A 25064-nucleotide genomic window follows, 5' to 3' on the forward strand; every position below is an offset into this window, starting at 1 on the left:
CCAAACACCTTTCGGGATGCGTTCGAACACCACTTTGCCGTGAGGCACGTTGCCCGAACAACAGCACACGACGCCTTGGTCCATTGTGATGAGTACGAGCCCATAACAATAAGAGAATCAATCACCGTGCTGCACACACGACATACAGTAATACAATATATAGCATCTACTACGTCTACATTGCGAGAGAGAGCTCTCTTCTGGGCGGTGTTTTGCGTCTCCGACAGCCGCAGCAGCAGTGAATAGTGCTATAACACCGCTGTTGTAATATCCCCGAGCAAGGTCTTTGCACCCGGACAGCGAAACAGGCAATAATAGCGAACACTATTTTTTTTTTTTTTTATGATCAAGACGTTAACTTAGTCAGACTTTTCTTTTCTTCGAGAGTCAAATAATAGCACGGCATGGCTTATTTATAAACACGACGCTAACTATATTCACCAGGACATTTGGTTCGCGTTGAGTCGTTTTTGAATAGGTTGCGACGTATTCAAGTTTAAAAAAACCTTGGGTTAAAACGTTACATTAAAATGTAGCTTGTGATGACAGAATAGAACCAAGTGGAAGACTGACTGCTCCTAATGGACCCAAATATAGACCCCTTCAAAATTCTCTTAGGATTGGCCCAGTCATTTTACGCAGAGAATTTCTTTTCTTTTTCGATCTGTAAAGTAAGAGAACAGATTTCAAAAGTGGCGCCTCTGGTGACTTGCAGATGAATCACTATTCAATGACGCTAATTGATTAGAGTACAAAGAACAGATTTAAAATAAATTGGAGAGTTAGATTGTATTTCTAGCGGGTTACGATACCAATTTTATTCCGGGGTGCGCAACACATTTCTGCTGTTGGAGGACGGAAAAGAAACGAGAATGGCTGGTGGCCTGTCGATGAATGTGGCAGCTCTGAAATGTAATGGATGAAAAAAAGCTCGAAGAAGAGCAGCGAGGAAATAGTTTGTCTCGAGCTTTCGTCGTATCGCTGCATATATCTATAATTACATCCCAACTCGGTTGGGACTTAATAAAAACAGGCCCATCGCGGCTTTATCGGTCGCGAAGCGCTAGCGGCGGGCGATGAGATCGTCCTATTTTAATTGACCCGCTCCAAGAACACGCTGCCTTTTTTTTTTACCTGCGCCCTAATGTGTACTAACCATTGTGTGTATGCATTAAAAAAGAAAAGAAAAAAAAAAACTAAACAAAAATTGAATCCCTGCCCCTCGAGTCACGGCGGCCATGTTGGAATTGGGTCTCGTCCAATCCAGTGCCTCCGTCCACCATGATCAATCCAATCGAAACCACTCAGGTATATATTCTATACCCAACCCCCCCTCTCCTCCCTCAAGCGCTTTTTATATTATATTCCCCTCGAAACAATCAACAAACTGCTCCACCGTTCTTCTCTTCTTCCGTTTTTTTTTTTTCGTTTTTTTTTGTTTTTTTCCCAAGGTTGTTTTAACTCACTGTTGTTGCCGAGCTCAATTAGGTTGAACAGCAATAATTAAACCGTCTGGCTCTATGTCATCCCCGGCGTCGCTATCACTGAATCTTCCAATTAAATACATTCTCTCCGGAGTCGACGGGCGTCTGGTGTATAATCGTGTAACGTTTCAAACGGATTGACACGGTCTGCAGATAATTAATCCGGCGAGATTAATTTTAGACGAGCCAAAGCGCAGCGGTGTCAAAGTGAACATTCTCAACGGGTTCTCATATTGCCGGACATTACGTCATCCTATCGGGATTTCCAAATGTTTTGATATCAGCGAGTTTCAATTTTGTCGTTGAACTTTGGGACTGATGGAGATTCGTGCGTCACTTTTATAGATTCGTATGCAAAGCGCAACGATTACATAAAAGCAAATAACCGGTATGCATATTTGTAGGATTACACCACGTAGGTTTTTCAGCTAGGTCTAGGTGGCCCTAGCTGAGGTGGCAAGATTGTTTTCTCTTTAGATGGCAGCACAAACTAGGGGCAACTTAAATCGCTAATCGCTACTTACAAAAAAGTGAAAAACGTAAATGTAATTTTAAATTTTTTTAGTAAAATTCATTATATTCTTCAGCAATTCCAATTTCATGATTAGCATCGTTTTTTATCTATCATTATTTTAATGATGATGCAGGAAGCAAGATGTTGTTGATTTTCAACCCGGCGTCCTGACAATTTACTCCAATAGGGGTGGTCGAATCCTTTCTTCTCAAATTCAAATCTAAAATCATATTCGAGTGTAACCATGAATAATATCTTTTTGGAATTTCTATTTGGAAACAATTAATTAAAAAAAAAAAAAAACGATCGCCTTGATTTTCTAATTATCGCGCCACATCTGTCTTGACTAAGCAGTTTATCACTCGAGCGCTTGATGGCGCTGTTTCACTAGTCGAATTATACTTACTCTCCCTCTCCGACAGACTCTTTTTCGTCCGCTAAGCCGAGTCTACCGCGTCACGTGAAAACTAAATTGGTGAGTTGCATTATATTTATCGTTAGACATCCGAGAAAGCATACGTGTTACAGTGTTAGATTAATGTATGCAGGTTACTGATAATCTTTTCTTTACAATTTGAACAGACTCAAAATGCCGCAAGTTACGGAATTAGAAAAAGGAGCACCAACCATCCAAGATGGTTCGGACAACACGGATTCCGACTCTGACGATTCGGTTCCTGAGCTGGAAGATGCCGCAACTGGCGTACAAAGCCAAGTAAAAAAATACTGAATAACTTAAATAATATGAAATTTATGTACTAATTATTATTCTAGGTTGCTGCTGCAGCTGGACTCCCTGAAGAGCTAGTTAGCAAAGCTAAGCAAAGCAGGGGTGAAAAGAAGGCAAGGAAAATCATGTCCAAGCTTGGACTCAAGCAGGTATATAACTGACTTTCAATTTTACAGCGAAGCATTTACACATTTCTTGATTTTACTCAAGGTCACAGGTGTTAGTCGCGTTACCATTCGAAAATCCCGTAATATTCTGTTTGTTATCAACAAACCTGATGTCTACAAGAACCCTGCATCTGACACATACATTGTGTTCGGAGAAGCCAAGGTAATTTCTTACTTAAATGGATTTCATCATATCTTCATTATCTTAAATCTTGTTCTATTCACATTATTTTAGATTGAAGATTTGAACCAGCAAGCCCATATGGCTGCTGTCGAGAAATTCAAGGCACCTGAGTTGAACCCTGCTGAAGCTGGAGCTCATGGCACAACGGTAATAATGACTTGTAAATAACTCGATGAATAATTACTAATATTTGCATTGTTCTCAAGGTTCCTGCTCCTATACAAGAGGAATCTGAAGAAGAGGTGGACGATGCTGATGTCGAAGAAAAGGACATTGATCTTGTCATGACTCAAGCAAATGTGACAAGAGCAAAGGCTATAAAAGCTCTCAAGAACAATAAGAATGACATTGTTAATGCCATCATGGAACTTACAATGTGGTGAGACACGCTTTGAACGAAATAACCCTCGTGAATCATTCAATACAAGTCATAAAGTGAATCAATTTTTCTAATTTTTTTTTATTTTTGCTGAAATCTGAAATTTGCAGAACTTCCTAATGCACTCATTATAATTCTAAACAAAACAATTTTGTAGAAGTTTGTATGGAATTAAAAAAACGTTCTGGTAATGTGGAAAGTGTTCCATTTTGTTTATTGAGTAAGAAACACGTTTGCCGGAGGTACTACATTTAATGAATGGCGAGACACACATGCCTTGGGAGCAGTAGCAGGAAACGGACTCTATCCACTTAATCTACATACAGTATACTAAGTTTAAAATTTTTTTAAATTTTGTAGTCGACATACCGTATTTAATATTAATACCAAACGACCTAGCCTAAACTTGTACATCTTTTAGACCGGTCCCCACTTGTTCTTTTCCTTCCTTGAATCGGGTTTTGATTTTCATGGATAGGCCTACTAATTGCTGGGTTTTTACTTATTTAGTTAACTTGAACCATATATTAGTAGAAATTTTAATTTAGAGGTTTAATAATATTTGATGGTTCTTGGGAAACACATTTACTTGAAGGGTAAACTTTGCGCCAGGTCCGAACCATTCTGAGAGCAAATCGAGGATGTCGAAATCCTTGTAGTATTGGATTGACACTGCTTCCCACATTGATTAATAGTCGAAAAATGGACAAGAATATGGTTGCATACTGAGGCAAGTAAATACCTGCAACAAGTAGAACCCATGGAGGAAGATAAAGAATCACAAAAGCTACCATTACTGCAACTTGGATGCTGGTAGGGCGTTCCCATTGAATTAATGTAACCTTTTTAAATTTAAAGATAGGCTTGCGCTTCTTCTTTTGACGCTTTCTTCTATTTTCTGATGCCGGTCTAGATTGAGGAAATGAATCTGGTGATGGTGTTTCCGGATCCGGCGAAGATATTGGACGAGCATCACTAAGTTGTTGTAACCGTTGATGCAATTTTTCGACAGATAATTTCAGCGCAGTGTTGGTAATTGTTTCATGGACTGAATTAGTTGAGAGATCGGCCGAGTACATGCTCATATTAGAAGCATTAGATGTCGGCGATGGAATGGTGTCAATGATGGAAAGAGAAGATACAAAATCCGGATTGCCTTCACGGGAGACGAGGTTCAAGTTACTCGTGTTGTTAGAGGGGTAAGTGAGCTGATTGCCATCAATCGATTGATGGGGCGTAGATTCGGTAGCATGTTCAAACCCATTATGGGTAACAATCGTTGGGATTAAAGTTACTTTTAAATGAGGTCCATTATTTTGTTTCAGGACCCTTGCCGAATAAAAGTTAGATGGTGTATAATCTTCCTTGCTGTCGGAACACACACAATCAGCATCTTGACAATTTGTTTGGTGATTACTTTGAATCGCTCTAGTGGTAAGATGGCCAGTGACGGGGGGTATTGAACTGAGATTAGAGAAAAAGAGCAAAAAAGCGGATCCAATGAATGTCAATGAATAAATGCGCAAACAAGGCTGAATCGCCCTTCTGTCATTTTCAGCCACCGTAGTGGTCAAGCCGGTCCCCCAAAACGCCACGAGAAAGTTGAGCCAAGTGGCAAACAGAAGCGCCATCAACCAAAGAACACAGAATACAACTTTGATCACTCGATAGCCATTGGGCATTTCAACATGATTGGCCGAGATGTTTAAGGACCACCAATGCGTCCAACTAAAATAAAGGTAAGTAACAATTAATAAAATCACATCAGTTGACTTAATCTAACCTACCTAACCTGAGAGCTGCTGTTCCTGCAATGGATAGTAAGTGAATAGCATGAATAATGTTATGTAAAATAGAACACCACCAGTTTTCTTTGAATGTAGATGGCGAGGCGTTGTAATCGAGCACCACTAGCGAAGAAATCACGCCAGCGAGACTGGTTAAGGAAAGGAGACACTGAGCGAATGCCAGGTTCAAAAGCCCGAAAAAGTACCCGCGACATGATGCGTTGTATACCTTGGCGGATGTCATTACGAGACTGTTGATCACAAATGCTGTAACCGCTGTGGACATTTCTAACCAAATTAAACATTTTCTAAGGAAAGGCAAGTCATGATTTGAAATAAGCCATTCGGACGAAAAGTTGTAATCAGTCTGTGGAGTCAACGACTTCTTGATGTCATGATCCATGACGAACAGTAAAATAAACCACATAGAAGCCACTTAAAAACAAGTCGGACTCAAATTTTACATTTCTCATGTGCACAGTTTTTGGTTAAAACAGATTTTTAGCGTAAATCGTTCGTGGTTCATGAGCAAACTATGTAAAATGGCCATCTGTTGGACGCGGCCACCCTTTTCTTTGTTAGCAGCACCCTCCTTCCGATCCGATTGCTTACTGGAGTTCATATTCCTTCGGCGCAAGTAGACTATATCTCAGAGTTCTAAGAATCATCACCAAGGCAACTGAAACAAATCAAACCAAAATAATAAAGCAACCGATATCATTACCAGAACTGCGTGCTTGATGTCGAGAACGGATCACTAAATCACGTAGGAAAATCCTAATTACGATCTTGAAAAACGCTATGCGCTATCTACTCTGGTTACCTGGTTGGCATTTATAAGGTAACTGCTCATCTAGCCTTATATCGACCATCGTCGTCGATCGTCTTAGACATGCGGGTCGTTTTTTTTTTAATATTAAATTAATTAGCGAGATCTTTATAATAATCGCATGTTTGCTTTGTGCATTGTGAGATTTTATATGACAAGAGATATTTTCCTGTGTGGGTAGATAACCACCTAGATTCGACAACCTAAATAGAGAGAACCTACTAGCCGAATGATCCGTTATAACAGCCACTGTCAACTGTCGATGACCCTAAGGTAGCAGTGACCTGCCCATTTCTTTGCTGCTTTTGTATCATAACCGAGAATGGGTCATTTGATTAGAATCACAGATTCCGGAAGTAGCTTGCTTGACATTCAACGTTGCAGGTCTGTAGGCTATATCCAAAGAATAAAGGTCACAACTTAAATGAATTGGAATTTTTCTTGCTGAAATAATTATTTCGTGAAAAATTAAAAATTAAGGTAGCCTACAACAATTTTTCAGATGCAATATAATGTTTCACAGGCTTCATCAATCATTTATCAAAATTCTAAAGGAAAAAACATACGTCACCGTATGTTTTTACCGGAACATCATAAAGTTTTATAAGGCAGCCGTATTTCATACTAATTGGGTCACCGGTAATCCTTTTTCATTCCGCATTATAAAAAGCCAGGAGGAAAACCAGGAGAGGAAATGGAGATAGAAATTCTATAAGAGAAAAACACAGCTATGGTAAAGGAATTGTCATTTCCTTAGAATAAATGCATGCACGCACGTAGTACCGCTATCCTGAATTACAGAAGAGGAAAACAATCGTCAGCATCAAGTTGGATACACTATCTTCCTCAGACAATGGATCTTTCCTGGTTTTTATTTAAAACTCATTTGTCCAATAAATGTTAAAATCACTGATAATACCGGAGTAAATGTACGGAAGGTGTAAGGTAGTTCGTAAGGATGCTTATGGGATATTGACGAGATCGAAGACGTTTATTATGTCTGGATGTATATTTTCATATATGTCCGCGATCATTTCCGATATATCCTCATAGAGCTTTGATCACAGTGTAGATCATACAGATTCATAAATGTTCCAATTCAATAAAAGCATTTGTTTTATACCTTGAATTAAAAGACATGCATTTTCTCGTGAAGTAAAAAACCTTTTCAGCGAATGGGCAAGTAACATTCTCGCACGTTTAATATTTGATTTATGTGGAAGAATGCTGAGTGTTAGTTGTCCTCAAGAGGAAGTGTCTATGAGTTTCGTTTCTGCTTTATACGAGCCCGAGAACGTATCCATGGAAGCCAACCGGAGGCTATGAAAAAGAAACGGACAACACGCGGTGACTGGCCAAGTACGAAGTCCCTTCATCGGACAAGCGTGTTTTTTGTATAAGGATAGCTAATCTGAATAGGGCCGCAGGTATAAAAGCAATGCAAGCCTTATCCAGTTCGTCTCACTCTTCGTCGACTAGCCAGTCGCTTAACTTGTGTGTTTCAACTTCTAGAGCCAATCTGGTTCTTTCTTACTCATTAGGCTACCATACAGGTATCTATTATCAGTGCTTTATTTCCCTTACAATTTTGATTTATGTATTTTCCTGTGAGAATTTCCATGTCGTGTTCAGATTAGTGACAAGTAAGAATTTCTAGTTGAAGAAAAAAGGCTAGAATTTGTTTTTAACATTGTAAGAATTTTAAAAATAAAACCCAAAGACAAGTCATTCAGAGTTAGATAAAAGATAAACACGATACTAGCCGCTTAGGTCGAAATTATTCGGTTTATTTAATTAATTGAATAGCTGTAAGCCATTTCCTTTAAACAGATAAAGATAATCTTGATTTAAATCAATCTGTAACGGAGAAAGAGGAAACATTTTTTCGGTCTGAATCCTTTACCGTTTTTTTTTTTTTTACTAAAAAAAAATAATTTATTGCTTCTGGACATAAGAGCCTAAGAGGTTAAAAAACCCATTTTCAGTCCAAGGAACAATTGATCCGTGTCCTGCTGAGCTTGCTCGAGGATATACTCACAGTCCGTTACTCCAATAATTCAAGCCATATATATATTTTCTCAATGGAAAGTTATCTATTCATATTGTCACAAGTATATTTCTGCTTATATCTTCGGACTGTGTATATAGCAAATTAGCAATGTGTAGAGAACTGTTATAATGAGTCAGATTTTGTCTCAGACCCAAAAATTCGCCGCTGTCCACTCAGATATAATGATTAACAACTTCCGTGTTGGGTTCCTATGAGTGACCCTGTCTGCAAGGCATGGCATTAGGGTGATTGTCCTTTCGTTCAGCAACAGCTGCTTTGTAAATAATAGAGATGGAGGGGAAGATTTTAACGGGACTAGGTCCACTTATGTGAGATAAATATAAATAACAAAGTCACGACTGATGTATTATATAGTTAAGCTTAAAGCAACAGGTATAAACACGGATCTTTTCTCAATAGCTTTTTTAGTTGTACAAATCATATATTTTTTTTAAGGTATCATTATTGAAGCATCGTCATTAAATTTTATTCTCTCTTGGTTTCCAAGAGGAACTGGAGGGTCTTATTGTGGCAGTTTCGTTCTAAAAGTATTTGTCTGCAGTGCAAATTTATATTTTTATCTGGTGGGTGACTTGTAGTGTAGTAACTTGTTGAGACATTATTTAAAAAAAAAATAACCCGATCCATTCAGCCGTTTTCAGCGGTTGTCGAGCGCGGGTAAAGGGGAGGGCTCGATTCTTAACGATTTTCTATCGATTTCTTAAATACGGAAAGAAAGTGTCGTCTGCTCTTGTTGTTTTTCCAAGTTTTGAAAATGAAGCGGAGGTTAAGATTAGAAGCAAAACGGAATAATGACATTCTAAATTTAGCTGAAGGTAAAATAAAATTTGTAATGATTGAGTGTATTGCTTAAGTTATTTTATGTTTACAATCTATATGAAAAGCAATTTTGTTGACATGCAAAAACATGGTGAACATGGTGAACACAACATTTTCCATTTGCCCCTTGCTTTAAGAGCTAAAAGTTTAAATGTTTTAAAATTTGTAAGTAATTAATTGCGAAACAAATGTAGGTTTTTGTGGGCAAATCATGTTGAAGTAAGAAAACATGAAAACATAAAATTTTAATTTTTTCGTGCAAGTTGTCTTGAACCGTCATGAACTGTTTCATGCTTCAGTAGCTTGGTAGTTTAAACAGTTTTACTTTTAAAACATATTCTTGCTTTTAACAACATTGGAATGATTTGCAACCAACCTCTGTTTTATGATTTAGATTGTTGAATGATTTTTATATTAAAGAATTTTTTAACTTACTTGAAAGCAAAGTGCAACTAGTCAATAACTAGACAATTTTATTACCAAAAGGGAACCTGCCACCACACCAGCACCTCCACGTTCAAAGGAAAATATAGTCTCTTAAGAAATTGTGTACCAGTTTCTTTGCTCCTTATTCTTACCAAGCTCTTTCAATCAATCCAGTCAACAGTTATTAAATGTTGTAATATGTTTTGTTTTATTTGTTTTCATACAGAGAAGAAAGTCAAACCAGACAATCAAGATGACAAAAGTTATGCTTATAACATTGACTTTGGTAGCTCTCGTCTGCGCCGAGGAGCTGAAAGCTGAAGGCCGTCAGATGAACTGGAGTAACCTTAACTTTGCCTCAAAGCCAGCCTATCAGCAGTCCAGCTACGGAAGTGATTCTAGCGACTCGAACGGATCTCCCTCCGTGCAAAATGCTCAAGCAAAATCTTCCGGTAGCTACCAGGGACTTGTGTCTCAATCTTTGGACGGGCAGGACATCAACCGCGATGGAAGCTATTCGGCCCCACCCAGCTATGGATCAAACAACGATTACGGCTATGAAGCTTCACCTGATTCATCTTACGGCAATGCCGTCGGATACGGGTATGATTATCAGAGAAACCTTCCAACCCCTTCCGGCCGTTTTTACAGCATGAATAATCCTTCTTTGCCTGGAAACCCTGTCCCTGATTCGTATTTGAGGGGAATGCCTCGTGAACAACAGGATCACTCTGGGTCACTATTATCCAGCATGCAAAGCGGAAAGATCTATCAGTACCAGAGACCAAGCGGATTTAACTTTAATAGCACTAATTCCGATCAAATGACAAATCGAGCTGGCTACGACGAAGATGCTCCACTTGGCGGAATTTCATCGTCATCATCAACCGGATCGATGTTATCAAGCACATCTATGCGTAATCCCATATCTAGACAAGACGATTTTAGTTACGGGACTGTGAATGGCGGATATGGTTCCATTCCGCCAGCCGCGGGATACGGAGGTGGGGCATATGGCTATGGTGGGGTTGGCTACGGGGGGTCTTACGCCTCGCCGGGCTACTCAAGCAACTACAGAGTTCCTTATGGTGGTTATTCAAGCTACGGGACTCCCTCTTATTCTAGCGCTGGATATTCAGGGTCATACGGCTCTCCGCTGTATTCCGGCTCGGGCTATGGTTCATCCGGATATGGGGGCTACGGAGCGGCGGGCTACGGGGCCGGAAGCGGATACGGAGCGGGTGGCTACGGGGCCGGAAGCGGATACGGAGCGGCGGGCTACGGAGCGGGTGGCTACGGGGCTGGATACGGAGGGGGTTATGGGTCTTATGGTGGATACGGATCCAACTACGGATTACAAACTGGATTTCAACCAGGTATCTTCAAGAAACCAAAGAAAGCTTTCCATGATTGGTTGAAAGGTAAAGACGTCCTCCCTTACGGCTACGGATCAGGCTACGGTTATGGAGCCAATTACGCAGCCATCCCCTACGACTATTATTACGACCCACCTGGCATTTGGCATTTGAGCAAATTTGCCATGAAAAGCATCTTCAAATCAATGTTCAAGCCCATCTTTAAATGGCTTCCATTCTGCTCCCCGTTTTTCTACGCTCGAACTGATCGATCGTGAGCATTTGACAATTTAAAATAATTCGTAGACGCATTCGTGAGATGGGGAAGGTATCACTTTAGTTACTCCTCTTGCACGTATCAATTTTCACCGCACATCCCTTCGTTACCTTTAAGAATTGTCGTCTCAACTAATTTATAGATTAAAACCAAAAGGAAATGGTAATAACTCTGCCGTAGATTGCTGTAGAATGTCGACGTAAAAGTTACCACAGAGCATCACATAATAGCTCTATGTAGATAAGAGTGGCACATTAATACCAAATCAATATCTTTCATTGCTAACATTTTATGTAATTTTTACAGAGATGACAAACACAGCAGTTTCGTAAGTGCCTTGACTGCTTTCCTGCCCATCGGCCTCTTCTTAGCCGCCATCGTTCCAAACATCGTTACCGTCAGTGCTGGGTAATTCGTTTAGACAAAAACATACATTTCAAGTTAATGTAATTATTCTTTGAAAATTCTACAGTCGCCGTAAACGTTCAGAAGCTGGAACCAAGGAAGAAGCAAAAGCTGCTGTAGATGAAGCTACATTCCCCATTCTCGACATGATCAGCTCTTTCGGCGTCCGTTCTCTACAGGAGCCCTCCTGCCAATCCAAAATCGTTTGCGAAATTGGCCGGATGGGCGGTCTTCCGGAGGCTAATGCAGTTCAACGAGCTCTTTGGTTCACAGCAAACTAGTATGATGATACCATTTAATTGTTTTTATAGTTCACTTGGTAATGTTTTTCTTTTAATTCGTTGTTTTACGAAACAGTGTTCCAGAACGCGTATCGAACTTGATCGGAGCGGACAAATTATTCCGTCAGATCCGAAGCCAGCAATGTTCGGAATTTATGTGCTCCTCTGACTAATCCCGCTTTCAAAGTTAAATCACCTATCATTTGCACCAATGATAGATCTTTCGACTGTGACAACTAAACTAAAAAAAAACAACAACATCCGAATGAATTTTGAAAGAGTTAGCATATTCTATCACCCAGAATTTCTCTCTCCAATTCTCTGTACAGAATAGTAAATGATCAAATGTTTCCTTCTTCTACTTTTCCTCACTTTTCCGTTTCGAGTTTTAAGAAATTTTCTCAAAACCCTAAGTATGTTTCAGAAAACACTAACAAACTATTTATACATGCATTCAAATATTTATACCGTATAACAAGACGAGTGCTCGTTGCATTAATAAACACAATTTTTTCATTCAATTTGGAAAATAAAATTATTTTTCATTCAATCTTTTGACAATTTTCTCTGAAAATATATATTGTAATACTAATAGACGAGTTGCAGTCTTGCGAATCTTCTCGTAGCCTCTCTTCCTCCTCTCTTCGCCTCGACATGGGTATGGAGAGATATGGATGAGGTATGGATCAGAAGGTGTTGTTGTTTATTATTTTGGTTCGGTTCAAGTTGTCTCAGGCTTGTAAGTTGTAACGCCAGTTAAGAAAAGAGATGTTTATTCAACAGTTCTTTTAAAAACTTGTGTTTGTATTGCACTTATAAATAGTCGCATGAGATATTGCCTTTTTTTATTCAACTTTGAAGCTACTTTACCTTTTTGCGTTTTCCAGATTACTCTCAAGAGATTCAATGAAAAGCAAAAATAATTTGATTCCCCTTTATTTTTTATTTAGATTTTTATTTTTCTCGCGCGGTTGTTTGCGTTGCCATTTCGTTCCCACTCGAGTTGAGGTGTAATGACAAATTAAAATTTATATTTCATTCTACTGTCGTTTACTAATTTGGAAAATATTTTATTGAAGCTAAAGCCTAAAAATAAAGTATATTAGTTTATTCATATGATTAATGATAAATGATATGGCAATGCATTATTCAGTTTTCCGAAGGATAGGAAATTCACCGGTAGAGGGAATCCGTCGACCGTACTCGACGAAGTGAGTGACAACCACGTTTGAATTCATTTGAACATTTGCGATGATACAGTCAAGTGCTATGGCAAGCAATGTTAAAATCGATTTTGAGATTAGTTTATGTTACATTCTGTTATTTTGTTAAATTAACTTAAGAGTGTTCAAGTTTTCTGTAGTTATTTAAAGTATGCTTGACTTCTATGTAATTCACATAGTTTCCTATTATGTCAACGCCATGCTTCCTATTTAACGTGGTAAGTAATATCCTGGTTATTTGCATTCCTGTTAGATGATGATCTTTCGAGTCTCGTTCGTATGAATTTGACTAGGTCAATTTATTGATTCCAAACTTAACTCATCTGATTTTTAAAATACTGTTTTCACTTTCCATTTTTTTTCTTCACCGAACTAATCTATGCATTTTTATTTAGATAATTCAGCTTTTGTAACTTCATGAAACAACCTCTGGAGATTTTCTCAGGTAACTTTACTTTCATTATGTAAAGAAATAAATGAGTGATGAAACAACTTACCGAATCTGAGGTGGAATGATGTATTACTTAATTCATCCTTACCTACATTCTCTGAAGTGTTTTTAAATTTAAAAACATTGTGCTATCTACCCCAGTTCTTATACATGTCTGTTCTCACAGGTAGTGCATCTACCTGTCTCATGCTGTGATAGGAAAATTTAGAGGTGTGTATTATTTTCAATTCTGTTTTTTTGTACTATGTGTCTATGTGATGATTTGTTATCCCTGTCATACAAAATGTTGGTGACATCTTAACAATGGTAACTTGAAAATTCTGAGAATGTTAATTAAAGGGTTAAAGCTGCTGTCATGCTCTTGTGTTTTTTTTTCTAAAATGATCTTCTGGTTACAGGGTTTCCGATGTGTGACGGAGTCGATCGTTTTTCGTATCACTAGTCAGCGGCGTGTCCCACAGGTAAATTTAGTGTCTCGTTGTGGTGGATTGCAGCGAATGATTATTTTTTATACCGCCCCAGTCTGAAGGACAGTGTTGATTGGTTTTTTCTCAATGACAATTTTTATTGTTTATTTTCCCTCTTTGTTGAGTTTTTTAAGGTCTTAAAGTGGTCTTGTTTTATTTTTGCAGGATATCTTTTTTGTTGGTGGGATGTTGGACGACAGGTAATATAGTGGAAACATTTTGTAAATCATGTTTCTCTAATTGATGATAGCTAAGTACGATGCATCCGTTATACGCGATGGCTCTGCAACAAATTCATGAAATCTCTTGCCCTCACTGAAAGAACGACTTTACTGCATAGTTGGACTTGGGTAGGAGTCAAATTAAATTATCTTTTTTTACTTCAGGTGCTTGCAGCTTGATTTTCTGGATTTCATTCTGTGGAGGATTATGTGACCGAGTGGTGGCAATCGTATGTCTTTCAGGTACTGAGTTGGCTAAGGAAAATTAATTGGGCTGTAATGTTCTTAAGCATATGCCTGATACACCACACGGTTTTGATCTCAAGCAGGCTATTGAGCTCATTACTTCGGATATCTAAGGATCATTTGATCTAACTTTGTATTCTATTGTCTCAAGTGATGGTGTGCAGCTCTCGATTCTACAATGTAGAAGTTTTTGAGGTAATTTCAAGTCTTGTGTCAATAAATTACTACTCCGGTCGCCACGCCTTCTCCTCAATCGATGGGGAGGAAGGTGCCTAAATTTCGAACGGGGAAATTATGGTCACGTAGGAAGCAACTGAGATTGCATTGATTTTCAGGTTGTGCCTCAAACGGAGACGACACTGGGCGTAGATGGGTACATTACGTTTTTTAATTTTATTATTTTACTCTTATTTCAGTTTTACTGTACCGTATGATGCCGTGCCGTCGGAGTATTAGTAAGGGGCAGGTAACTGTTAATTTCCTAGTTTTTCCACTTAACGTTCCATATGATTTTTCATCTTTCGGGTCTGAATGTATTTGGATGACAACTTATTATTGCTGATGGAACATCGTATTAAGTTTCAACATTTCTTTTATATGAAACTTTTTATCGCGGTTCAATTTTTCGAAAGGTTGCGATGTGGTGCGCTCTGCAGCTGATGGCTTTGTTAAGGTGGATATTCTCAGGTAATGTGTACAGGTTTTGCTGGTTGTTGCGTTTGTTTCGTCTTGTTGCCGAACGTGGATTATTATGTTAAATTTGTAAAGGATTGCCAGTTTAGGGAATAGTGTGATGAAAGATTAGTATTAGAGCATTGGGTTCTGAATTTCACAATAATTGTTATTTCTGATATTGTTTTGATCGTTTCGTGCATGGACGAACTGAGGCAGTAACTGGAGAAATTTTTGTTGGTCTAGTTTCTACAGATTATTGTGATGATTAACACAGACCTGTTCTGATTGCTTTGAGGACAAATTGTTTTACATCTGAATTAGTTAAAATCATAATGATTAAACATCCATTGTGCAATGCTAGTTATTTTAATTTCAAGTTTTTCTGTAGGTGTGTGAAGGTCTTCCTGACGGATTTCACAGTTCAGGTAACTAAGTAAACTACTTCAAATGAACTTATTTCCAGTGATCATTTTTTCTGATGTGCACAATGTTGCTTTCTGAAGTCAATCAAAATATTAGACATGCATGACTCTGAGGAAAGCTTTTTTTTTTTGTATTGAACGTCTTGATTCCTGTTAATCCAAGTGCTTTGAAACATTTATATAGGTTCCAATAAGATGAGGTTGCTTTGGGGTTTCCTTGATATTTCTTTATAATGTGAAGGTATATTATATGCTCATTCTAGCAAGGCTCAGTGTGTTAATTTTAAGTGATGACATAAGATTTCTGTGTCCAGGCCAATGATCATTTGTGATATAAACTATTTTGGTGACTACTGATTTTTGTTAATTGGAAAAACTAGTAGCGATCTTCTGCACAATATTAACTGTTTCTATTTGGGTGTTAGGTTGTTATTGGATATATAGCCTGGCGGACTTCAGCATTTCCATTAGCCCAGGGTATTGCTGCTGCAAATATTCTGGTGTGTATGGTTTAAATATATTCGTCGATTTACCCATGACAATATCATATTTCCAGACATACAATGGTACAAACTGATTTATTGAGACTGGGGAAACTACACTTGACACAATACGAGGACTTTGGTGTAACGGGTTTTAAGCGATGTTTTTAACTTTTTTTTTTCAGACGGCCGTGCATCTGCAGTGCATGACTGAACTGCTACTGCCCAATTGCAAGCGGTGTCAGAGAGCGGTATCGTCTTTTTAAAGGTAATGCGTAACGATAGATATTGAAATCACAAATGAATGATGCACACCATTAATATTTTGAAGATTCTAATGATAGTTTAATTTTCGTCACTACCACTGATAACATTGCTCTAAAAGAAATATTATATATCTGGAATTGTCATTAACGGTCTTCCTCTTGCAGGCTAGGAAGAGGGCACACTAATTAAAATCTTGGTCTTCTGGTATTCCCCTTATCCTTAATAAGTCGTACCTATCTGCCGTGTCATAGTGGGACGTTAACGTACAGGTAATTATCAAAACTATTTGAATTTAGAAGTTAACATGATGGATTGTATAACTTTCTGACATCTCTTCTGAGTTCATCATTGAAGATATCTTTACAGCTGAATATCTGAATAAACTAATATAGTTATGAATTGTGAGGCATAAATAATGGTTCAAGAATTTGTTTAGTTTCAGGTCAATACTTCGTAGCTTCATCTGGCACTACCTTACAGCGTGACAAGCATATACGTGTGGAATGTTTTCAGGTTGGTAGAAGTTTGTTGGTATACCCCACTAATTAAGCCGATTGACTAAGTCCCTAACTGGCTATTCTTTGGTATACGGTGGGAACAGTAAATGCTATTCCGTGTAAGGTCTTCTACCCAATTGCTTGGTGGGATATCTAAGGGTTGAATCAGCAATATTATAATAATAAGCTTATTGTTTTGTTTTTTTTGTATTTTGTTTAAAGTTGTTCGGAGGCTGCTATTCTTTCGTGGGACGTTGTCTGAGCCGCAATCTAGTTCATTCTTGGATATCCTATCATCGATCTCTTGAAATAAAATTTGAAAATCACATTTTACAAAGTTTATTTTTTGAATCATAATTTTGTTTCTCAAATACAAATTTCAGTGAGATTCTAAAGGTTGTGTCGTTGATTTTTATAAACTCTTCAGTCTCTTATGTGTTCTATGAGTAATATGATCAGAAACATTTGGTCTGTTGCAAAGTCGATTGTGAGTGTCAGTTCGTATTGGTCGCTCTTTACGTTGTCGACCCAAGCCCAACATCTGAGGCCGGACATTCTGAGAAGGTCGGTGCAAATTTACTTGCTAAAAAAATAACCTTACTAAAAATTTGAAGTTTGATTGAAAAAATTTGACTAGTAGCATGTTTCGGCTATATTCCCTCAGACTAAATAATTTTTGTTTAAATACGCGTTATATTTTACCTTCCTCCACTCACTTTCAACGATTCTGTTATATCTTAACATCACTACCTACCACTGCCTGTCCACTTTTACAAAAAAGGGTAGGCGTTTGATTTCCAAACCAACCTGCACCCTAAGCAGCCAAGCTGATGCTGTTAGACTTCATTTGCCCGTCTCACGGATTGACGAATAAAGTAGTAGACGTAGACAAGTCGATAGGAATTATTGTGAGGATGAATAATTGCAGGTGTCTCGACAATACCGTGATAAAACTAGAATATTTGAGTGTATTTTACTTAACGAAGGTATTCGTGTAATATAACCTGGGATTTGAACATTTCCATATATTTGGAAAACCAATGATCAGGCTCGATCAGGCTACATTTTGACTGAGCAAGTTTTTTTGGCGAAGAACTCTAATGAACGTTTAAAAAGCATTTCTGGTTGCTAATTCGTAAGCAATATTTTCAAACCGACGCTTTTTTTATTACACATTTAACTTTTGTACTGAAGCACAGAAAAGTCCCGAAATCCACCACAAGGTGCCACTGCAGGTCTGCAGTTTAATAACAACAATGGCTGCCATGGTTAGTGCAGCGTTAGTGCATGAATTACAGACTGGTAGTGTACTTCATGGTTACTGTTATGTCTTTTACGTGTCGATGCAGTACTTAAAGGGATCTTTTAAGTATTTCAAAGTGTTTTTTAAGTAGCACAATGTTGTAAAGTACTAAGCGTTGACAATCTTCATCGGTCGTTGGCTTGTAGATTCCATGAAAGTCATGCATATTCAAAGTTGGCTCAGTTAAAGTGAGTGTTTACTGAACCTGAAGAAAAGAAAACCACAAATCGTATCGTCATCTGTATCCTACATTTACAATATTCTTCTTAGTTGATTTAATATTTTTTAATTTTTTAATTTCCTCAACTTCTATTCCCACATGAAAAATAGCTATTAATGTCTGATTTCTTGTAACAGTTAAACAGTCCATGTGGGAAAAAAAATGTAATAATTCAGACTGTTCATTGATTACCAGTTTCAAATGAAGTAAATTTAGACTTGACACAAAGGCAAAATATCCAACTAAAATTCTCTTCATATTTGTGGTGTACATTTATTGTAAAGTTTATACTAATTCCTGTTATTTCTCCTTTAGGTCATGATCGTCTGAACTATGGAAAATATTCTGTCTAGGGAATGACACCTTAAAAGAAAGAACTGCGGTTGCAATCTCCAACAATATTGCGTGAGTGTAAATTTTTTTTCATTTTTTTTCTGCTTGTTATTTTTGTTTCTAATTTTAGTAAGTCTCGATAAGCTAGAGCAGGGATCCTTTTAATTTTACTGTTATAAATTTTAAACATTTGTTGTTTACAACGCTAGATGGTTATACGATGGCTTAGATTGTTTTCAGCGGTAAAAAACATTAGTTTCACTGTTTCAGTTACTTTTACTATTACACTATTCTTGTTTGTTTGCAAAACTGAAAAAAATCATTGAAGAATTCTTCGTCAACGTCAATTTTGTTATGCCAAAAACAGTGCAGGAAGAATTCATCCCGTTACGCTATTTCGTGTGCCCTGACACGCAGGATACGAATTACTTGTAATCTAAAATTGAGCGAAGATGGTGGATGAGAGTAGCAACGCAGAAGCTGCTCACCTCTGGAAGGCGTTGAGCGAAGATGAAATCAAAGTAAATTGCAGTTGGTTCCGTGTCCTCCACTTCCAAATCAGTCGCTCTTCTCAGATCCTGATTGAAGTGATTGACGAATTTGGTAGATTGGTCCACCCATCAAAGTGTGAAGTTCCCTTGATGGATTTAGTCGTAATAATTAAAAAAAAAAATTGTTATTGTTGTCCATGTTGTTGGCTGAGACACTGAAGATGACATCTTGTGGCCAGGTTTGTCTTCAGTTGTAGGGCGTAGGCTAGCCCTTTAGCCCCTACCTTCTTGGTTCATTGTTAGGTTGAATCATGAGGTTCTGAGAGAAAGAGTCGCCATTTTTAGACCTTTTTATTTTTTTGGGTTTTGATGTTAGCTTGATTGCCACTTGTGACTTTTCTTAGAATGTGATGGGTTTAAAGTTGGTTCGGGTTGGCGGTTCGTGAGCTTGCTATTATTCTTGGTATAATTGATTCGATTAAATTCTATTGCATTTGCAGTGAAAGTGGCCTGAAAGTGTTTAATAATTTCATTTTTTATTTGTAGACGAATTTTGATGCTGAAAGACTTGGCAACCATGCTGTCCACCACGCCGAGAAGCTGAGTAACATTCTGCTTGTACAATGGTAAAACAATTAAACTGATTGAATTATATGTGGATCATAACATTTGTAATGTTTTATTGCAGGCACCTCTTAATAAAAGGAACTTGAGCCATCCAATCTAGGGCTTCCATCCAATCGTGCAGGCTGCATGGAAGTCACATTTACCTTTGCTGTGAACATCATGAACACATACACTATTTGAAGGTGACAATCTTATCCAGTTTAGATTTTACAATTAAAATGTGATAAAGCTTTGCATCCATTGGTTAGTTTTAACATTTTGGGATTTCATATAGTTAACAGCTATTTCCTTCAGGGTTGTGTTCTGTTATGGATTTTTTAAAGGGGAGTTTGTTGTATGCAAGAAAGGCAGATTCCGAAAGAAGTTTTGTTTATTTGTTCCATTGTTGAGTATCCTTTAAAGTTGAAATGAATTTGTATTTAAATCTTGAATTAGTCATCTAGTTTCATGTAAATTTATTAATTCAAGTTTCCACGATAGGTATAAGATAATGTTGCCATATAATATTTGGGTTGAATATTTGAAGTGATATAATGTAGCATATTATTTTTAGTTTCGTACAGGATTTCCAATGATGCTGAAGATTAATTTTATTTTGTTTATAGGTTCATGTTTATGTAACAGTGGTGTTGTTGCAGCCTTTGGTGGTGAAAGATATCTGCATCAAGTTGCTGTTCCTGTGGTGTGTTGTTGCAGCCTATGGTGGTTAAAGATATCTGCATCGAGTTGCTGTTCCTTGTGCATCCAAGGTGCTGGTTTTGTGCTACAGAAGTTGCATTCAGTATTGTGTTTAATTGCTATTCGTGTCTATGCAGTTTACCTTTTACATGTTGATAAGAAACAAAAAAAGTAATACTGGGAGGATTATGTCAAACAAATAATAAACATGTCAGGGATGGGGAAATGAGGAGGAAGTTGGGGTGGGGTATTTGGTTATGATTTACTAAAAGAAGTGAGGTATATTTGTAATGAATATGCAGTACTTTGTGATAAAAACTGTTGTTAACCTATACCTTCCTGTCAACCTATACCTCCCCTACTTCCACTTACACATCTATTCCTAAAACCCCATAAGCACCAACATCAAATCCCACAAATCCACTCACATCCATTCCTAAAACCCCACAATCACCAAACACCCAACATTCACACAATTTTTGTATATGTATAATTAAATTTTAATAAATAAAATGCATTGTATGTAACATGTGTGAAACTATATTTATTTTCGAACACTTGCAAAATAAAAAATTCATTAAACAGAGCGTCCGGTTCAAGACATTTTTTTTGTGCGAGGCTTTTTAGCAAGCAATCTGCCACCCAATTCGACAAAAAGTGGTAGTTTGTTTTCACGGAAATTGCGTCAGACGGTTACAAAATTTCTAGTTCAACAATGTCATGTAGAATTAGCATCTAGTCTACTGGTGCAAATTGCGATTCTTTAAGCTTGATTAATTTAGGTGATGTGTTAATAGCGATTGTGGGTAGCTAAACAATTGAACTAACTTTTTCTGAATATTTTGGTTTTAGATCACTTCGTTGTTTTTAGATTTTCTTGTGATCTCTCTTCAAATTATTCTGAAAAAGCGAATTAGTTCTATTTTTTAGCTACCCACAATAGCTTTTAACACATCACCTAAATTAATCAAGCTTAAAGAATCGCAATTTGCACCAGTAGACTAGATGCTAATTTCTACATGAGATTGTTGAATTAGAAATTTTTAACCGCCTGATGCAATTTCCATGAAAACAAGCTATCACTTTTTGTAAAATTGGGTGGCGGATTGCTTGCTAAAACTCACACATGCAGTGTCGGCGTAGATCCAGGGAGATTACCTGGAAATGGAAGAGGAGAGAAGAGTGCGAGGCAAGTTTTTCTGGGGAGCGATTAGTCACTACTAGGCTTCCGGGTTAGACTCATGACCCTCAGATCATGCGCCTTCCAAGTCCCCGTTCGACCAGAGCCCTCCCCTCCTCCTGGTTTCACAGCGGGTGAGTGACCACCGGCGGGCGTTGGTTAGTGGTTAGTTAGGGAAACGGGGCCACAGAAAAGAAGGGAGCCCAGAAATGCACTTGTAATTTAATCTAACTACACAATTTATCAGTCTTGGATTACAGCATTCTCTCGTCGGTTTTCAGTTTCACCAATGGAGTCCCTGATCAGTAGCGAAGGATTACCCTGTAAGCAGAATGAACATTTATTTGGATGACAATAATTTTCAATAAGATTGTAGCAACAAAAAGCAATACCTCAAATCAAGAGGGACTGTGTAAGGAGCTTAATAGGGAGATTCAAGGGTAGCAGCCATTGGGTTAGCAAACAAGGGACCTTGTTGACTTTCTTGAAAAAACATTACTTTTCATAAACTCTGCCATGCAAATTTAGGAACCTGAAGATTAGAACCTGTAAATGAAAAAAAAAATAACATTTTAAAACTAAGTAAAAGAATAATTAAACAGTTTTAAGTATATACTCACGCAATATTTTTATCGCCAAAATCATCATCTCGTCCAAGGAAACGCCATCATGTACATCGCGCACAGCCAAAAATCTAAAGGGTAAAACTCCGTGCTGTGTTGAGAGCAGGGTAGTAGAAGCCGGTTGGGTAGTCGAATGATGCTGACCGCCTAAATGATGTTCATGTAGGCCGCATCTTCTCGGTCATAACCTAAATGGCTAAATCAAGAAACAAAATTTAAATTCAGTGACATGACAATGAAGTTACACAGGTAACGGTTTCCTAAGCAATCCAGAAGATGGAACGAGTTAGGTTCGATGACAAAACGAATAATCCGCGTTAAACGTGTGGTCATTGCCTTATTTTAGAGGGACAACCAGACATTTGGTCTTATAGGCCATATCTAAATAAGAAACCAAACAATCATTAAAATTGCTATTAGGATGACAACTTCTCTAAATTCAATTTAAACACAACTTACATTTATGATAGCATAATCACAATATTGAACCTCTGTTTTTGTTGTTGACAAACAGGGAGATTCAAGGGTAGCAGCCAACAGTTAGCAAACAAGGAATCTTGTTGACTGTGTAGTCCTTGTCCTTTTTTTTGAAAGGACATGATTTCTCTTACTTAAATAAGTCTGTCATGCCAATTTAGAAACCTATAATTTAGAACCTGTAAATAAAAAAAAATAAGTCACCTTGTTTATAATTTGTGTTAAGGCTATAGTTTGTGCTTGATGTCTATGACCTAACATTCCTAAAAGAATAATTAAACAGTTATCAGTATAAACTCGAAATTGTCTTAAAAATTAGATAGACGTAAGAGCAGATCAATACTTTTAAACCATATTAGACTGCAACAAAGAAAGTTCAGTGACATGACAAGTGAACTTACACATGAAACCACCAATCAGTTATCCAAGGTTCTCTAGAAAATGGAATGAGAGATTGGTCCATATTGCAATTTTTTACGTTTGATAGTTTATGAGATATAAATAATTTATTTTAAATGGTGGCTTGCCAAAAAATCGAATTAAATACACTTTTTCAGAAAATTTTGAAGGTTTCAGTTCACTAGAAAACTTATATCCAAAGTCAAACAATTTTTTTTTTAAATAATACCAACCATTAGTGTTTACTAACTAATGATACTGGGTAGCCACAAAACAGAATTTTTTCGACTTTGGATGTCAGTTTACTACCTTATTAGAAATGTCACGGTGGTCAAGGTTAGAGCAGTTGACTTCTTTGTTTTGGCGATGTCTCTATATGGCAAAATGTTGTTTCTATTCTTTTATGTGACTTCAGAATTCCAATCAAATTAATCTTTGACTTATGGTAAACTGATAAGTTGGATTTCACTTGTTATGTTATCCTTGGTTAATACGACGACCAACGAAAAATCCGCCGTTTACCGTACAGCAGACGTACTTTCGTGAAATTTAGGAGAAGCCACGTTGCCAATTTATGCAACTCAACTTGACCAGTAGAAATTTTGAATATCCTCTTGTATTTGGTATCGTGTTTTGTGCGCGGTTCCTAGATGGCGAAAACTTGTTTACAATTTGATTCCAATCTTTTCCTGTCATTCAATTTACATTTTCGATCGTACAGTTTGTCTGCTTGAGTCGGTTTCCACACGTGTTGGCACTTCGTTTTTATAAGTCTAAATTGAGCCATCAATTTTGACATTGGACATTCGACACAGTGGCAGAAATGGATATCAAATGTTTACTGTTAGATATTGAGGTAAACCAAACTAGGCCCTTTCTGTAAGTATTGATTTTTAAGTACTCTGAAGTGAACATGTAATTTGTTTTCTACAGGGAACCACAACAAGCATCAGTTTTGTCAAAGTAGGTTTTATTAGTATGATCCATTTAAGTGAAAGTTTAAGTAAAATGGCAATATTACCTGGACTGACTTTTCAGGATGAGCTGTTTCCATATATAAGAAGAAAACTTGAAAGTTATTTGGAGTCTAACTGGGATTCACTAGAAGTGCAAGATGATGTTGAATCGTTGAGGAAACAGGTATGATTGAGTATTATCCTGAATACATGCTGTCAAAACACATGTATAATAATTGATTCACAGGCAACAGAAGATGCAACTAAGATGGGTGGGGTGCCTGAAATTGCCAGTTCTTTTGAAACTCCCACCTTAATACAGAGTTCTGTAATTACTAACGTAAACTGGAATATGGATCAAGATAGAAAGATGACAGCTTTAAAACAATTGCAAGGCCACATGTGGAGAGAAGGATATTCATCTGGAGAAATTCAGGGCCAGTAAATGCATTTTTTGCTTTCCATTTCAGAATTATTATTTGGGCCCATGGCATTTCCACATTATTGTTTTTAAATTTTCGTGAAATATTAAACACAATTGCCAAACATTCATTCCTTTAATTTTCCTTTTGAAACAGTTTGTACGAGGACGTTCAAGAAGCGCTAAAGCTATGGACATCTAGCGGCCAAAAAGTGTACATTTATTCATCTGGGAGCGTCGAAGCGCAGAAACTTTTGTTCCAGCACTCTGTTGCTGGAAATTTGCTCCAGGTAGTAATCATCCCACACTACAGCGAGTTTGAATGTTCCCGCTAATGTTAAAATGCTATTTTTCTCCCAGTACTTCTCCGGTCATTTTGATACGAAAATCGGTTTGAAAATCGAGTCAGCCAGTTATCAGGAGATTTCTAAATCGATTGGAGTTGCACCAGATAAGATTTTATTTCTTACCGACCTTCCAGCAGGTAAAGGAGATACACTAGGGCAATTCACACACTGATTAACTCTATCGCCTTGTTCTATTGTAAACAGAAGCTATTGCAGCCAACGAAGCCGGTGTCCAGGTCAAACTGCTGGTCCGACCAGGTAACGCTCCATTAAATGAAGAAATTCTCCAACGTTTCGGCATTTGCCACAATTTTAAAGAAATCCAACTCAAATAAACAATAAGGCCGGTG

The 25064-nt window shown here is 37.6% G+C and overlaps 4 protein-coding genes and 3 long non-coding RNA genes across 17 annotated transcripts; 5 read left to right on the forward strand and 2 right to left on the reverse strand.

Annotated features, from left to right (window-relative positions):
• Positions 1-2184: 2184 nt before the first annotated feature.
• On the forward strand, positions 2185-3657 carry LOC124188378 (nascent polypeptide-associated complex subunit alpha-like). Of its 3 annotated transcripts, XM_046581153.1 has the most exons (7): positions 2349-2473; positions 2581-2713; positions 2773-2877; positions 2939-3058; positions 3131-3226; positions 3286-3458; positions 3569-3657. In XM_046581153.1, coding segments are annotated over exons 2-7 (621 nt in total). In that variant the 5' UTR covers positions 2349-2473; positions 2581-2587; the 3' UTR covers positions 3570-3657. The 3 variants fall into 3 exon arrangements, with proteins under 3 accessions (XP_046437038.1, XP_046437109.1, XP_046436958.1); XM_046581082.1 differs by lacking the exon at positions 3569-3657 and having other exon boundaries at positions 2185-2473; positions 3286-3519; XM_046581002.1 differs by lacking the exon at positions 3569-3657 and having other exon boundaries at positions 2444-2511; positions 3286-3519.
• Positions 3658-3679: 22 nt separating this feature from the next.
• On the reverse strand, positions 3680-5858 carry LOC124188310. Its single transcript, XM_046580893.1, has 2 exons — positions 5251-5858; positions 3680-5186 (listed from the first exon to the last, which is right to left on the reverse strand). Exons 1-2 carry the CDS (start codon positions 5670-5672, stop codon positions 3998-4000), a joined length of 1611 nt encoding a protein of 536 aa, XP_046436849.1. The 5' UTR covers positions 5673-5858; the 3' UTR covers positions 3680-3997.
• Positions 5859-7470: 1612 nt separating this feature from the next.
• LOC124188541 (fibroin heavy chain-like) lies at positions 7471-12229 on the forward strand. 3 transcript variants are annotated; one of them, XM_046581276.1, is made up of 5 exons: positions 7471-7627; positions 9617-11019; positions 11329-11430; positions 11495-11707; positions 11785-12229. In XM_046581276.1, exons 2-5 carry the CDS (start codon positions 9644-9646, stop codon positions 11879-11881), a joined length of 1788 nt encoding a protein of 595 aa, XP_046437232.1. In that variant the 5' UTR covers positions 7471-7627; positions 9617-9643; the 3' UTR covers positions 11882-12229. The 3 variants fall into 3 exon arrangements, with proteins under 3 accessions (XP_046437232.1, XP_046437310.1, XP_046437393.1); XM_046581354.1 differs by having other exon boundaries at positions 7532-7621; positions 9613-11019; XM_046581437.1 differs by lacking the exon at positions 7471-7627 and adding an exon at positions 8855-8960.
• A 679-nt stretch (positions 12230-12908) lies between these two features.
• LOC124210463 lies at positions 12909-16987 on the forward strand. 4 transcript variants are annotated; one of them, XR_006881202.1, is made up of 16 exons: positions 12909-13149; positions 13327-13376; positions 13549-13592; positions 13781-13843; positions 14015-14049; positions 14236-14313; positions 14400-14511; positions 14733-14782; positions 14949-15003; positions 15380-15416; positions 15598-15654; positions 15839-15979; positions 16081-16163; positions 16327-16431; positions 16599-16675; positions 16882-16987. It is a non-coding gene; the product is annotated as an uncharacterized LOC124210463 (long non-coding RNA). The 4 variants fall into 4 exon arrangements; XR_006881199.1 differs by having other exon boundaries at positions 12914-13149; positions 15839-15913; XR_006881201.1 differs by lacking the exon at positions 14400-14511 and having other exon boundaries at positions 12916-13149; positions 15839-15913.
• Positions 16988-17939: 952 nt separating this feature from the next.
• LOC124188776 lies at positions 17940-20833 on the forward strand. Of its 4 annotated transcripts, XR_006872479.1 has the most exons (5): positions 17940-18150; positions 18498-18587; positions 19553-19632; positions 19695-19815; positions 20239-20833. It is a non-coding gene; the product is annotated as an uncharacterized LOC124188776 (long non-coding RNA). The 4 variants fall into 4 exon arrangements; XR_006872475.1 differs by lacking the exons at positions 17940-18150; positions 18498-18587 and adding an exon at positions 19360-19469 and having other exon boundaries at positions 20258-20833; XR_006872472.1 differs by lacking the exons at positions 17940-18150; positions 18498-18587 and adding an exon at positions 19361-19469.
• A 1149-nt stretch (positions 20834-21982) lies between these two features.
• Positions 21983-23667, reverse strand: LOC124188506. The gene is made up of 4 exons (XR_006872459.1): positions 23300-23667; positions 22574-22770; positions 22112-22495; positions 21983-22037 (listed from the first exon to the last, which is right to left on the reverse strand). It is a non-coding gene; the product is annotated as an uncharacterized LOC124188506 (long non-coding RNA).
• A 10-nt stretch (positions 23668-23677) lies between these two features.
• LOC124207201 (enolase-phosphatase E1-like) lies at positions 23678-25064 on the forward strand. The gene is made up of 7 exons (XM_046608030.1): positions 23678-23846; positions 23924-23953; positions 24029-24130; positions 24194-24387; positions 24525-24657; positions 24728-24851; positions 24919-25064. The coding sequence occupies exons 1-7, from the start codon at positions 23814-23816 to the stop codon at positions 25047-25049; spliced, it is 747 nt and encodes a 248-aa protein (XP_046463986.1). The 5' UTR covers positions 23678-23813; the 3' UTR covers positions 25050-25064.

The sequence above is a fragment of the Daphnia pulex genome, chromosome 1, assembly GCF_021134715.1.
Source record: "Daphnia pulex isolate KAP4 chromosome 1, ASM2113471v1".
NCBI classification, from domain to species: domain Eukaryota; kingdom Metazoa; phylum Arthropoda; class Branchiopoda; order Diplostraca; family Daphniidae; genus Daphnia; species Daphnia pulex.